The 15,440-nt window shown below is 38.5% G+C and overlaps 1 protein-coding gene across 11 annotated transcripts in view; it reads right to left on the reverse strand.

The window, feature by feature from the left end:
• Positions 1-347: 347 nt before the first annotated feature.
• Positions 348-15,440, reverse strand: part of nlgn1 (neuroligin 1) — a 421,649-nt gene continuing 406,556 nt past the window's right edge. For 10 of the 11 annotated variants that reach the window (XM_084722376.1, XM_084722369.1, XM_084722367.1 and 7 more), the window contains 6 exons: positions 11,433-11,699; positions 10,985-11,346; positions 8,999-9,159; positions 3,310-3,466; positions 2,854-2,931; positions 348-1,065 (listed from right to left, as the gene is read on the reverse strand). In XM_084722376.1, the coding sequence (XP_084578502.1) occupies positions 463-1,065; positions 2,854-2,931; positions 3,310-3,466; positions 8,999-9,159; positions 10,985-11,346; positions 11,433-11,699 (1,628 nt within the window). In that variant the 3' untranslated portion in view covers positions 348-462. Of the gene's footprint in view, positions 1,066-2,823; positions 2,932-3,309; positions 3,467-8,998; positions 9,160-10,984; positions 11,347-11,432; positions 11,700-15,440 lie in introns of all 11 variants that reach the window. The other variant, XM_084722375.1, reaches the window with a different exon arrangement.

Below are 15,440 nucleotides of genomic sequence, written 5' to 3' on the forward strand. Positions count from 1 at the left end.
ATACTGTCAAGCAGTCATTTGTCAAAAGATCCCGAAGGCCATATCTGTCGCTAGAAAGAAAAAGTAGTTTACTGTACCTTGTTTTGCTGCAATATCAGAACAAAAATAATGATAAAAAAACATCCTCCTCCTTGTTTTAGCTTGTAAGGGTGTTTTTCTTCAACTCCTTATTTGTACTTTTTTCCTCGTCTTTTATTTTTCTACAAAAACATAATTATTCTTTTTTTTTTTATCCTCTGGTTCAAACCCCCAGAAATCCCTTAACTATATTCCCTCAGGTATTAACAGGGTGTCATACAATCCCAGCATAATTCCATGGGTGTCTGGCAACTCCAGGCTGGCATTTCAGCTCCTGACATATCTGTGTTTGTCAGCATGTCGGCCGTAAGTCTCTGCTGCAGCAGCAGCGTTAGATTTTGCCTCAGCCATCAGAGTCCTGCCTGCATGGGTGCGTACACAGGGCTATACCCGGGTGGTGGAGTGTGAGTGTGGGTGCGGGTGAGGAAGGGTGTTGTTCTGCCCGCTGCTGGGGAAGGTGTTGAAAGAGTGGAGCGAGGTGAGCCCCCCCATGGTGCTGGGGATCATGGTTATGGTGTTTGGCGTCATGAGTGGGATGTCGTCCGGCGAGCGCCTCATGGCCAGAGTGTAGTCCGGTGGGCAGGCAGTCCTCAGCACCATGTCGTGCGGGTGCAGGGAGTCACCCACCCCCCTGCAGTCCCGGTCCAGGTCTGAGTGTTGCTTCATCTGCAAGGACATGATCTCCTCCTCCTGAGTGTGAGCCAGGTCGTTGGCGGCGCTCCGCTGAGGGCTACAGCGCCTGTGGACATCGTGCCGGCGCTTGTCCTTCTTGTAGTAAAGCGCGGCAAAGGCCAGAATGTTGAGGAAGAGCAGCGAGGCTCCTACGGCGATGGTCACCGACAGCTCAGTGGAGTAGTCACGCTGGTCCACCAGGTGTGGCTGGTTGTGGCTGTCCTGGGTCTCAGTGGGGAACGGAGTTGGGTTGGGACGCTTGGTCACCAGAACCTTGGTCTTCGGGGTGCGGTTGGTCGCCTCTGGTGGAGGAATCTGAAGTACAATGGTCAGAATATAAATGATTAGAAGAGTTTAAAATAAGTTCTAGGATATATTGTCTGAGAAAATCAAATCAGCTCTGTGCTAACACAATCTGAACCTTTTGATCAGAATTCCAGGGCACTCAGAGTAAACCTACACAGGCATGGAGAGAACATGCAAACACAAATTTTCATGATCAAACATGTTCAGATTCATAATTCAATACCAGCACTACAAAAATGTACTCATACTACAGGGTAATGAGCTCCAACCTATCCCAAGACTCACTGTGTGCTCCTGATACGCCAACTCCCCAACTGAATAGCTAACAATGCTATGTTGAATGTTAAATAAAATAAATAAATGTTAACTTCATTATTTGTATTTAGCCTTTTGGCAAATTTAGAGCAATGTCTACTAATGTCCATTGCCGGTGTTAAATAAACCAATGTACTAAATAAATAAATAAAATAAATTACAATATAAAACCAATGGGCCTTAAAACCTCAACCTCAAAAAGTTATATAGTGTAATTGATACTGACTGACTTTGCCAGTTAGCTAGCTAGCTCCTTGGAGCCACTGCACACTGCAGCTGGGCTGCCTACTTCCAACCATTGGTTAGTTAGAGCCTTTGAAAGTAAAGCCTTTAAAGCTACATGTAATATAATATAATATAATATAATATAATATAATATAATATATTTTTTCCTGTGGGCTGTCATGGGTTTCATCCATCTAGATAGTTTTGGTGTGAGTTGCTATGTTTTGGAGATTTCGGTCATACAGATGTCTGCCTTCTCTTCAATATGACTGGAACTAAAAGGCACTCAGCTTGTGGTGCTCAAAGCACCAATATACATTTGAAAAACTTGACAGCAAATTTTCTTTCCAGAAATCATGGCCTGGTTACTCAAGGTAATCCACTTTGCTGTGAACAGTTTCATGTTGGAACTACTTTCTTTCTATGATAGAATCTACCAGATTACTTTCTTTTCTACTAGAAAGAAAGTAGTTTCTACATAAAACTGCTGGTCTGCTGGTATGTGAATTATTTTGAGTAACTGGATCAAGATTTCAGGAGAGAGACACTGTTACTGAATTTTTCAAAAGCATATTTTGGGGGATTTATAATCATTTATATTGAAGAGAATGCAGAAATCTCTACAGTTTATATCATCAAAACTCAGCAGCTTGAAACAAAACTCTCTTGGTGGATAAATAGCATACAGGCAAGATGAAAAATACGTATTTTTGATTTGGGGTTGAACAGGCCCTTTAAGGAAACAATTGATGTGACCCCTGAATTGAGACATAGCTTCTATGTGTGAACCTGAACTAATGTAAATCTACTTCCTTGTATTCTTTAATTCACTGCAGATTACTAAGTATGTTGTTAAATTATTATCCACTAGTTTTTAAATCATGGTAATACTTGCGTCACTCGACAATACAGTCATATGATGACGATGGTAAAGTTGATGGCTCATGGTGTGAGCAGATGTGAATTTCCTCCTCATCATGTTGATCTACAGCTCTGTGTGGCTTAAAAGAAACATTTTTTTCCTGTAGCACTTTAATAAGCAAGTCATATCATGTGTATCCACAGAAGTAGGATCTCACAAGAGGTACTTGAGGGCAGGATTAGACAAGAGTCGGGTCAACAAACAATCTGAATATTGCATTTTGAAATTCCCTTTTTAAGTTTCTTGGGTTTATTCCAAAAGCTCTTCTGTGGAGGGAACGACTCAGGTAGTTAATTTTTAGGAGCAGGATGAGATATAGAAGATTTAGTTCCAACCTTGGTGGTGGTGGGGATGAGCTGGGTGACCTCGTTGAGGCTGTGCAGATGAGGAACCAGCTCCAACCATAAGTTGACCTGAAGAGAGAACAGAAAGTTAAAGTCAGTACAACATTACAGTCATTTCACCATGGTTGTAAACATGGTTGTAAACATCTCAAATTATTCACAGTGATTCAAAGACTCAAATTAGACGATCTTTGGTGACAGACCAAAACCCACAACTCTACTTTTTATATCAACAGCCTCATATAGTCCAGATAATGCAAACAATATGAGGTTACCTCATGACAGACAAGTTCAATATAGTCTTGCTTTCTTTGGGTTACCACAGAGCTGTTACAAAGTTATCAAGTGGCTCAAGTAACTTCAGGTTTTCAAACCTAGCTATCAGCACATTCATGTTAAGGTGAGAAAAGCCAATCTGTAATACCAATACCAGGAGATGAGTGTTACCTTGTTGGCACGGTAATGCTCTTTGACCCGCGGCTTCAGGCCAATGTGCAGATAGAGCTGGTCCTTCTGGTTGTAGCGTGTCCATGCCACTTCTTCAAAGCGATTGGGCTTGGTGTGGATGAACTTGGTGTCCTGGGGCACAGGCTGGTTTGGGTCCCTGGACAAAAAGAGTTAAAGGATGAAAGAGTTTAAATGTTAGAATTCACAGAGGTGAGATCTGCTGAACAGTTCATAAGCCCATTTGAAACAATGCAACAGTAGACATGTTGCCTCCCATGCATAAGGCCGTCATCTCCTGACCTATCAGTAATAGTTTCATCACCTCGTGGTTGTTTACTTTAGAGAACAGGAAGAACTAGAGCTAAACCAAAGCTGGAGTGGACCTTTAGAGACTCTACTGTCTGACTGTTTATTAAAATTTTAATTTTGACCTAAGTGTAGCATCTCCCTCAGGCTAATCAGTGTAATTATGAAAATACTGGAATGCAGTGGTGAGATACAGCCCCCAGGTTTCATCAAATATTAATCAACAGTTTCAGAGATATCACACCTGATAAAATCAAAAAAAGGTCAAAAGGGGTATTATTGCTCACAGATGATTGGTTTTCTAAGGATTCTGATTGAATGAAAAGGTCTTAAGATGGCTAATAACCTGAGAAGTTTCCCTGATTTTAAGTTTTACTCAAGTGCTAAGAAAATTAGCATGTCACAGTTTTTAAATTATGGATGTCTCATTGGGAGGGAACCTATTTATATATAATTTATACATAAAAAGAAGCTTCCAGCCAAGGAATGTTTAGGTAGAGATGTAGCTCAGCCATGCTTATAATTTCCATAAAGCATATGCCTCAGCAGTGGCTATAAACTGAGAAAGAGCTACAATTATAATCTTATGTACCATCTACTTCTGGTAAACATTAGGTTTAAGCCATAATAACAGAGGAATGGACCACACTGTAAATGCAGGTCAGCAACCTCATATGAACTCCCCTCTTATATTCAGTATAAGCTTACAGAAGACATTCTGCATGGGATCCTGAGCTAAGTAGACCCACTTACACTTAATCTGAGCAGAACAGAGCCTGCCATGTGAGCTATGGAGGCCCATTCAGACCCACTGAGCGCCCCATTGTCTGAGAGCGGCATATGGAGCCAGCCAGACCTCATCAGGAACACGCTTAACCATTCAAATTGGTGGCATAAATCTCCCAGGTACCCGGCATTCCACGTCAATTTGGGGTTATATATGTAGATCATTAGTGACTTTCTGTTCCCCTCAGGGCTACTGGGCAGTGCACTGAAAAAGCCAATGTCCCCCCATTACGCTCTTGAAAAACAATTACTGCCATGACTATATGCTGAAAGGCAATGCGAGACAGAAGGAGGGGGGAAGGAAGGATTTTAATTCTGTACCATCCAGAATGTCACTCTTCAGGCTACGAGCATTAATTAAGAATGTATTTGAAGATATGTAGAGGGTGTCTGCATAGAATACCAATTACACTGTACAGTCCATAAAACACCACAGCACAATTCACTACTCCTGGTCATCAAATGTAGGTTAATATTGAGGAAACACAATTTCAATCAACTAAGTTCATAGTCTTGTAATGGTAATTAGATGTTGATCAGGGGCTGTAAAAGCTGATGACAGAGCATAAAACGTTTAAATAACCTTTCGGCTGACCTTTTATAGACATGTGTTATGCAACACTCATTCTTAAGAATTTGTGGGGATTTTGTATTTGAGTCTTCAGTTATGCTGTTAAACCTTGTAACAGGCCGACCTACAAGTTCTTTAATTTTTTATTAAATGTACACATCAACACCATCTGATTTTCCATCTTACAGACTTGACAAAATGTAACATCTTTTCATTTTAAGGACAGTTGTATCGTTATAATGGTAATTGAAATATTTAGCTTATTTAGCTTTGATTTAGAAGGACTTACAAAGTTACTTACATAGGCCACCTACTTATCAACTTATGTTGAGAACCATCTGACAGTAATATTATTGAATCAATTTATCAAAAAAATAAGTCTGCGTTGTTGTAGCTGCTGGTGTACAAGCAGAAGTTTCGCCTCTGTCAGTGTCAGAAGGAATAAAACAGTGGATTGTGTATTTCCCGGTCACAGTTTTCCCAGGAGTCACCGGTGTCTGTGAAGCTAAGGTCGTCGCTGCCGGCCTGACTGACTGACCCGAGATACCGTGAGTACCTGGTCTACATATTGCACATATGAAAGACTGTTGGGTTTGCTGTTTAACTGTTAATAGAGACGCTGTTATTTCTGTTTGTTTCCTGATTTGGTTTGGGGTTTTGAGAGGATCCGCGGTAAAACCCAGAGTGGACATTTGGAGTTGTGAAAAGTTGTGAACTAGATTGGACTGAACTATGTTGGGTTTGTATGAAAACCATGGCAGTCCTTTTTACCTGAGTGGATTGAACTGTGGGACGCTCACACACAAACACACTTCCATTTAGCTTTGCTGCTTTGTTTGCTTTTGTGAATACACCTTTTGAAAGCTCAATTGAGTTGTGGTCTGTCTGATTGTGCATTGCTGCTTTTCTTGCTGAAATTATTGAATTATTGGCTGCTTGCTCATTATTTGTATGGCTTGACAAAACTATTTTTGTTCTATTTTCTTATTATTTGTTAGACTTACCTCTGACTGGCACCCTATTATATATATATATATATATATAAATCCTTAAAGGATGAATTTTCACCAAAATTTGGAATTGCTGTTGATATTAATCTATTTTTGGTAGGACATGATTTTTTCTTAAGTCTCATTTGGAGGTGCAACTTATTGAACATATTTTCCATATTTCCTCCTTTGCTGTGGCACAGCTCTTAACAATAGGTGGTCTATGTAACTTTTTGTGAAAATAGAAAGTAAATGTAGTGTGTTCAGTCATTATCTACTCACCCTCATGCCAAATGAAAGTCAGGTTTAGTTTTTTAGTCCACAAAACACTGCTAGAGTTTCACAGGAAAACTGTGTTGCAGAATCTGTCAGACAATGGAAGTGAATGGTGACCAGTTTTCAAATGTACAAAAAAAAACCCAACTCAGAATTAAAACATATAATTGCCTCCATACTGCTTGTCTGGTGTAATCCAAGTCTCCTAAAGTCCCAACACTAAAAATATTATTTACACCATGTTTTTATCTTGAATCTTCACCATAGATTCTTAGCTTGGAGCCACATTCACATGCACACTGTCTGATCTGTGATGAGGATGTGATTAAGGAGACTTGGATTATGCCAGAGGAGCAGTATGGAGGCATTTCATTATTCGATTGTTCTTTTACATTTGAAAACTGGTCACCATTCACTCTCATTTTTTGGGAGATTCTGCAATACTGTTTTCCTGTGAAACAACAGCAGAGTTAAACTAACAAAATAACCCTGACCCAGCATGAGGGTGAGTAGATAATGACTAAATTTTCATTTTTGGGTGAACTATCCCTTTAAAGATTACAGGAAGCACATTCTCAAAAGAAGCCAGTTTAACTTGAAATCTTACTTTATGTAGACAATTAAACAACAGAGGTTTAAAGTCCTTCTCAAAAGACACTGTCTCAGACTTTCACTGTCTTTTTGTCACTTACATGTGTGGAATCATCAGTTTTAATGTGCTAATATACTCTGTGTTTCTTTACACACACTTCAGAAATCTGGTTACTCAAAGAAACCTGCTTCTGTGTGAATCTCAGTGCACAATACCTTGTTTCGGTCAGAAGACAAAGACCCAAAAGACAGTCCCTCCAGGAGGCTGCACTGTTACGATCACAACAACTGATGCAATTTCAACCACTCCCTTTTTCTGCATGTTCTTGCAATCTTGTCCAGTCACTGCAACATTTCTGCAATTTTGACAGTTCTGCTTATCTTCCAGCAACTCCCACCAATCATAGCAGTCTCCTGCACAAACATCATACTTATACGTCTCAGTGAACTGACTCAGTGTTTTATTATTTACAGTTTTTTTTGTTATTATTTTGTTTTTTTGTCACAGGTACTGGAAAGAATACAAGTTCAGAAATCGTTACTAACATTCTCAATTCTCTGTACATGTCTACATTTTAGAATTTTGTGCTATATTTTGTTTGAGCTCTAAAAATATTTTTGCTTCTTTGTGGAATACTCCCCAGGTGCACTTCTTCATTTACAAATACATTTTGTTAGAATTTTTGCAATCCTGAAAACAGTTATTATTCCTGGAATGAGTTGCCTTGGATTTGTAAATGAATTATACAAAAAATAAACCTTTTATGTAAATTTCATTGCTGGCACAATTTCATTGTAAAAAAATAAAAATAAATATTGCAACATGCATCACAATTTTTGAGAAAAGCTGCCATTAAACCAGGCATTTCAGGCTGCATAGATCCCAAAACAAGCCTGTGAAATCCTGGAGGGACTGACATTAAGACCTTAAGTTCATGCAACAGGTCATTTATTGGATTCTTCCTCTACCTCTGACCTCAAGTTGGAACCATGTGTGTCTTATTTCAATTGTAGTAGTGTGTGGTGTGAGTGCCTGTGTCAGAGCAGACTGACGGCACAAACATTTTAACCATAGCAAGCTGGCCTGTCTGCCCGTGCAGAGAGCAGCTGTACACACGGCCCGCAAATCAGGTTGTGGGTTGCCAGGTAGCAGTGACAGATGGGTTGAATTTGTATGTAGTGTATGGCGTGTGTGTAGATTTTGTGACGTTACAGACAAGTGTTTGCAAGCCCCCTCAACACATACGTACATTTACAGCCTATAAATAAAATCTTCTTGTAACTGTGAAATATTCAACGCAGGATAATGAAAGGGATGTGCTGGAGAGGATGCATGTAACTCTGCAATGTTTGGCTGTATTTGAAAGCATCTGAGTCTTAAATAGTTTTCCACATATAGTCTACCCCTAAAAATCACATTTCATTTTGTGTATGCCCACTACTCATAACCCTAGAGCAGACCTGGGCAAAATGTAGCCCAGGGACCAGTTATGGCCCTCTGAAAGGTTTCATGTGGCCCACAAGACCATCATAGAAATACCAAAAATTAAAAATCTAGACTTTTATTTTGTAAGGTGTCAGTGCTGTGTTTGTTGGTAATGATAATGACTTGTATCTTTTATATTAAACTGTAACTTTATTAACACAGTGCTGAACATCCATGTTGTTTATGTTGTTGTTCTTCTACTTTTGCTGCTACTATTATTACAACCTGTATGCAGCCTGCATGCTTCACTGTAAAACATCAAGTTCTGGACAACTACAACAAAACATTAGTCCACAGTTCATCACATGGTAATTCAGAAAGGATGATCAACAGTAGAAGTGTCCTATATAGAACACTTCTGACCATTCCATTAATTGAGATTTGGACATTATTAGGAGCTTGCATCATCTGTGTCTGGACCACGGCAGCCTGATCAATTTCTCATGTGGTCCACCCCTGCCCTAGGAGTACATGTACCCCAGTTTGGGTATAGGGGAGCTAGGACATGGATGCACATAAAGTTTAAGATGAAGCTACCTCAGTTGGTGCACTGAATTTATAAACTTGCAGTTTTTTGCTAGCTGACAGTACATTTAAACCCAGCTGACAGGCTTCAGCAGAGCATTATGGTCCTGTTCCAGCACACAAAAAGTGAGTTGTATTGGCTCTGAGGAGTAATCATACCCTGTCTTTGCAAAGTTTGTCCAGTAGGTCATGACCACAGCACTGAGCATCACGTCGTTCTTGGAGAAGTTGCAAGGAAACAGCTCTGTCGGTCCGATCATCGGCAGGCCAAACACATACGGGATCTCATCTCCATGTGCTGCATCTGCCCACGGTGGTACCTAATGAGCAGCAGATGAATCAAATCAGATCAGCATTATTACATTTATGTGACAGATACAGGACATTGAAAGGGATTAGTTTTGCTGCTGACAGAATGGATACTGTGACGCACACAGATCAAAGTAGCTGGGAAACAACATTTTTTGAGAGAGAACAGGGGAAATGAGATAAGTTTTTAATATTTTTGCAACCATATCTGGACCATTATTGAGTGTATTACAGACACAGACAAGATGAGAAATAAAGGGATGGAACAGGAGGGCTTTGAGCTGAATTCCAAACTAAAATATTGAAGTATCTTATGTGCTGAAGCCTGTTGAATAAGAAAATATGGCAAAAGAGACTGTGGGGATTTAATAACCAATCCTCATTCTCCTTCAGGACTGAATAATTAGTCAGAGTGGAAGTGTATAAGCCAAAAACTAAATATGCAGAAAGTAGTTGCACAAGTAAAACTAAGAGTAAGTAATAGTTAAGGAGACAAAACTCGAAAAAAACTGTCACTTCTTTGGCTACAAACTAGTTAAATCAGACCCGATTTGTGCCATGATGCAGTACTGTCTCTTTGTACAATGAAGCAATCTGCCTTCATGTCACAAAGCAATTAAATTTTGGGCTCTAAAAACAATCAGAAGCAGATTTCTTCCCAAATCTGACACAAAGAAACCTAATCTAAAACTTTCTGTCAAGGCCCTAACAGACTGCCTGCTTTTCAGTGACGCTTTTGTTGGATTACGGTAATTACAGAAAACTAAACTGGGTACAATCATGTATTCATTTAAAGCCTTCAAGTGAGTTGAAGCTGCAAAAATACCACTTTCAGAGGTGGTGCGATTTATACAATGTTGATAAAAAGACACAAATGGATGCAAAAACATGCTGATATATTTTCATAATCCACTTCAGGACTGTACAGATCAATGACAGGAAGAACTAGAGTTGGTAAGTTCTAAGATTGCAGAGCCTGAGCACTCACAAATACAGATGCACTAAAAGCTCACTTATGACCCATTTACATACATGTTATCTACACTGACTCCCGGCAGTACTGCTTCACTCCATCGGTATGTGTAAGCTTTCAGAAAACGTGCATACATATGGACAAAATGAATGCAGAGTGCAGAGAGAGGGCTCCCTCTGTTTATATAGTCATACTATCATGGCTGTTTGCGGTTTGTTCAAGTGTTGTGAAAATTTGCTTTGTGCTCAATTTAAATGCTGGTGCGTTCATCAATGCCCTTTCAGTTCATTAATTCAGTCTTGTATTAGCTGTGTTTCCATCAATGGATTTTTAGGTGCACTTCGAAGTATCACATTAGAAAGACTGATGAAAACAGCAAAATTAAAAAAACAAAAAAAACAACTTAATTGCAAAAAAAAGTTTATACTCTCACTTGAGGTGGTTTTTACCTGTTTTGAAAAAGCGTTAATTGGAGATGGAAACTCATCTTCCTAATATGTTCTGACATAGGGAATTATAGCTATTTCAGAAGAAGATTCAGAAGAAGATTCATTGGAAGTTTAGGTGCTCTAAACCAGTTGATGGAAACACTCCTAATTCACTTTTTTTTTTTCGTTTTAACGACGTTTCAAAAGTTTGTTTCAAATTTGCTTGACAATTAGATTGAAGCATGGCTAGTCTTCACGTTAGCCAATATCTATTTGGGACATTTGAGTCACCCTAATTAGTTGATGCAGCGTGAGTAACTGATATAAAATACTACAAGCTTTACCCGGGGAGACAAAGAACAAACCAGAAGTATTTTGCAACTTAAATCACATTAATGATGATCCATGAAGTAGATATGGTTACCAGACACTCACCTGTTCTGTCTGACAGTGGTGGTAGAAAGCATAGAAGTATGTTGGTGACCCAAAGCTGGAGTGCAGGTCGGCTGTGGCGACGGCCGGTGCCACCCACTGGTGATCGGTGAAAAGGGCCAGCAGTGTCTTGCGGCGAGTCTCTGGGTTGTGCCTGTCGGCCCAGTCTGTGTACATGAACTTGATGGTCTCTCGGAGGATGTCTTTACCCTCTGGGTAGCCGTAGAGATCATCCACAAAGCTGGACACAGCGTAGTCGAAGTCGTTAGCCTGGACGCCGTTTTCGTTGTCCACGATAAGCTCCACGAACTTAAGGCCTTCACCCTGGTTAACTCCCAGCATGATGTCGTAGTTGAGGAACTCACCTAGAAAAACATGGTGCAGATGGTTGTTAAAAGGAACAGATTTAGGACAAGAACATAGCTGGAAATTTCTCAAAGTGAGCTGATACCTTGTTCCATGAGTATCTGAGGGTCATCAGGTATAACATCTCCATCGATAACGGGCCCAAAGGCAATGTGGTAGCGGGCCGGCTGGATGTCTTGATCCACCAGCTCCTTGTAATGTTTTCTCTGAAGACACACCACGAGCTCAACTGTGTCCTCCAGATTACAGCCCACTTTACGGGCCAGCATCCGGGCGTACTTGGCAGGCTGGAAACTGACAGCCCAGCTGGACAGAGCTGTGCCGCTCTGAGCGATGGCCCTCTGAAACAGGCCTGGAGACAGAAGCAGCAGAGGGGGGTGAGGAGGGAAGAAAGAAGGAAATTACAACTTGGAACAAAAAAATAGAATTTGAGGGCACCAATTACCCACAAATACATGTTGACACAGCTGCAACTAAAAAAGAAGGAAATGGGTTGAGAGTCAGGCAGGAGATCAAGATGAAGCAAAATAAAGTGTAAGGGCTCAAACTGACTCTCTCTAAAGGCGAGGTGCCAGAAATATGACCTGGATAAAACAAATAAGGGTTAACAATCTCTGAAGAGACAAAACCACTGCAAAATAACCTAAAAATAACACAATCACTGAACCATCCATTCACTGAACAGATGATGAACAGCCTGATATGTCTTTCAGTGTCTCCACATTCAGCCTGTCTGGTCATTACATGTGCATTACAATATACAGATCACAGTGGATCAATAAAATGCCCAAAACATTTATGTATTTTAGAACTGAACAACAATATAGTACTTTATTTATTTATGATTCTAATATGTCGAGATTAATTTTCCTTACTTTTCTACTCTGAATCATCAACAGGGTTGGGAGAGTTAGTTTAAAAATGTATTCCATTACAGTTACTAATTACCTGTTGAAAATGTAGTCAGTAACATAATCCAAGTATCACAGTATTAAAGTAATGTAATTTGATTACTCTCCTCTTCTTTTGGATTACCTTAATATAAAATATGGTGAAATTGTTTAGTTAGTTGTATGGTCCATGGAATGTAAGAAAATGGTGATTTTTTTTTTTTTAATCAAAGTCCAAGATGACATCCTCAAATGTTCACAAATCAAAAATATTCAGTTTACTGTCAGAGAGGAGTAAAGAAACCAGAAAATATTCACATTTAAGTGGAATCAGAGAATTTCTTACTTTTTTAATGAAAAAATGATTAATCAGCTATCAAAATAGATGCAGATTAATTTAATAGTTGATCAATAATAGATTAATCGTTGCTGCTCTGTTTGATGTTTGTTGTTAGGTTTATTAGTTTGTCCAGCTGTTCCTTCTTTTATTGTGTGAAATTGATTGATTGATTGATTGATTGATTGATTGATTGATTGATTGATTGATTTAAAGACAAAAAATGTTGAAATTTCCACCCAGTGAAGTATTTTTTCACTAACGGCCATGATGATTAATTGGCAGCTGTGTGTGAACTGTGCAAAACTGTAATCCTGCTAATAATCCACATTTTTACTAAATATGTCTGTAATCTGATTACATCTTTTTTTTTTATCTGTATCTGTAATAGAATGAAGTCACCTTTTTGTTTTGAGGATATGTAATCCATTAGTCTACAAGCCTGGTAACTAGTTACTTTTCAGATGTTTTTTTTTTTTTTCATATCCTTCCTGGCCAGTGAAAATCCTGTCTCTAAATTTAGCATTAGCAACAGGGTTCTGACAATACTGTTTTACAACAGAAGTCTGATCCAGATGATTTTTGTACTGAAGCTGCTGCTTGACAATATTTTGCACAGTGTTCAGCATCTTTAAGTATGGGGCCAGATGTGACCCCCTGCCTTATTAGCTTGTAGTTGTATTGTAAGAAGATGATCAGTGAAGAGGCTCAGAACATGTGTGCTACTTAAAGAAAATCATACTTTCCTTCACAGAAAAGATTTTTTTTGCTCTTTTACCTCTATTTACTATTACAACACAAATTTAATTCTGAGGTAACTTCCTGATTACAGCTCTATGATCATATATGTTCCTGCAAATTCTTTAATGTGTGGAAGAAAAATAATAAAGATGTCTGTTCAGACGAATATCAAATAATGAAGGTGGAGGCGCAGGTGTTGTTGTTGATTGTTAGGTGTCTTAATCCATAATATCAATTACTGATATGTAAAACTCAGTTCTCACAAGTGGAAATATCAATTGTTGATATAATAGAATTGAAAAAAATAGAATTCTGACTAACAGCAATGTTCATTGTCGATACCTAAATTTTTTCTTACATTACAGACATCATAAATACAATTCTATATACCTACAGTTCATTTCTCACAGTCATAATATAAATATGCCAGTCAGTTAAGTTGCTAGAAGTAGTGGTAATCAAGTTACCCCTGTTAGTCATACCTCAAGGTCATAACAGTCCTTTAAGACTTTCTTCTAAATACTCCCTATTGGCGACCAAACTGACATTAATGCGTGAGTGAAAATAGTCCCTGACAGATGCGCTATTTCTGAGACTTTTTTAAGTGCAAAACTTTTTTCTGCCATTTTTAAAGATTTACATCGTCAGCCTGACCCAGTGAGTCTGGGGCTCAGTGCTTCAGACAGGATAGGGAAGTCAGAAAGATCTGAGACAAGAACTAACACATTGTTGGTTTTGGTTTTTCAGTTGAAATAGTAAGAATAACGTCAGCCTTAATTTTGACTGATTTCAAATTTATATGTGCAATAACTTTGTTGAATTAAAAAACATAATGCTGCTGGTACCTGACTTTCCTGTCTGTATTTGCATTTAAAATGTATTTTTATATATATAAATTATACAAAAGGCAAGAAAAATATATTTATTTTGACCCATTTGGAGATGCATTCTGGTTGCTGCGCAACTACCATTGTCTCTGTCAGTAAAACTTAACAAGTGGTCTCAATTTCCAATTTCTTGACATTAAAATACAAATAATTAATTGGACACAAGACCAGGGACAGTTATACCACTTTTTGTCTCAGCAACTATAACTCACTGAATCTTCATGTTAAAGCTCTCAGATGTTGAAACAAAGTACTCTTACTTATTACAAACAGCAATATTTACAACTTTACAACGTTTTTTATTTTTCTATTCGTTTCCGGCCTTTTCCCATAGACTGTGATTATTTTTTGTGATGGTTAGTGGTGGAAATTTGTTATTATGAATGTATAAATAACACGTTTATAATCTTGATAAATATATAAATACATTTGTCTGGAATTTATTATGAGAGATAAAAGAGTTAGAGGTAAAGAAAAAGTCGAAATGGCCGTTCTAGTATTTATGTCATTCTGGCCTTTCTTGTGTTAAAGATTTTTGTGTTTCTAAATCCCAATCTCTTTCATCCCTTTTCTGAACGTGGTAGTTGAGTCTGTACATGAAACAGCATTGATAGCAACATATTTTAATTTTATTTTTGCTTCTTTGCTTTGATCAGATGAAACAGTGAAAGTGATTCTCTTTCCAGATTTCTTTTCTTTCAAATGTAAAATTTAAAGGACTACACTTAGACGGCACCCTTTTTGTTGCTCCCAATGCATCTGACCTTATTCTTCAATCGTGTACAGACAAACACGTTGAGATGATAAGTCAACTCACATTGTTCTGCTATTTTTATCAGCTGACAGAACAAAGTCTCCTGCAGGGCAGTCAGTACTTTACATCTACTGTAGCGTTGTGTTCATTATGTATGTATGGTGTGTATCTACCTGCCTTCAAAACAAGATTATACTTCATCCAAATTCATTCAAATTAGTCGGGGTGTGTTCACACTTAGCATGCTTGGAGCACTTTACTTCACCTCTGGAGTTTATTCTCTGTAAAAGTAATATAGCAAACTCTTTTATCAGTGGCGGACTCAGCACACCCACAAATCTATAATATAATTTTGACTATAGCAAATCTAATTAAAAACATCTGCAATTCATTTCTCAGCAGAAACATCTACAATTGCACTTAACAGACATGATAAATGGAATTCTGAATATCTAAAATTAAATTTTTGCAAGAGAAAACATGC

This window comes from Lutjanus erythropterus, chromosome 7 (assembly GCF_056507025.1).
Source record: "Lutjanus erythropterus isolate fLutEry1 chromosome 7, fLutEry1.hap2, whole genome shotgun sequence".
NCBI classification, from domain to species: Eukaryota; Metazoa; Chordata; class Actinopteri; order Lutjaniformes; family Lutjanidae; genus Lutjanus; species Lutjanus erythropterus.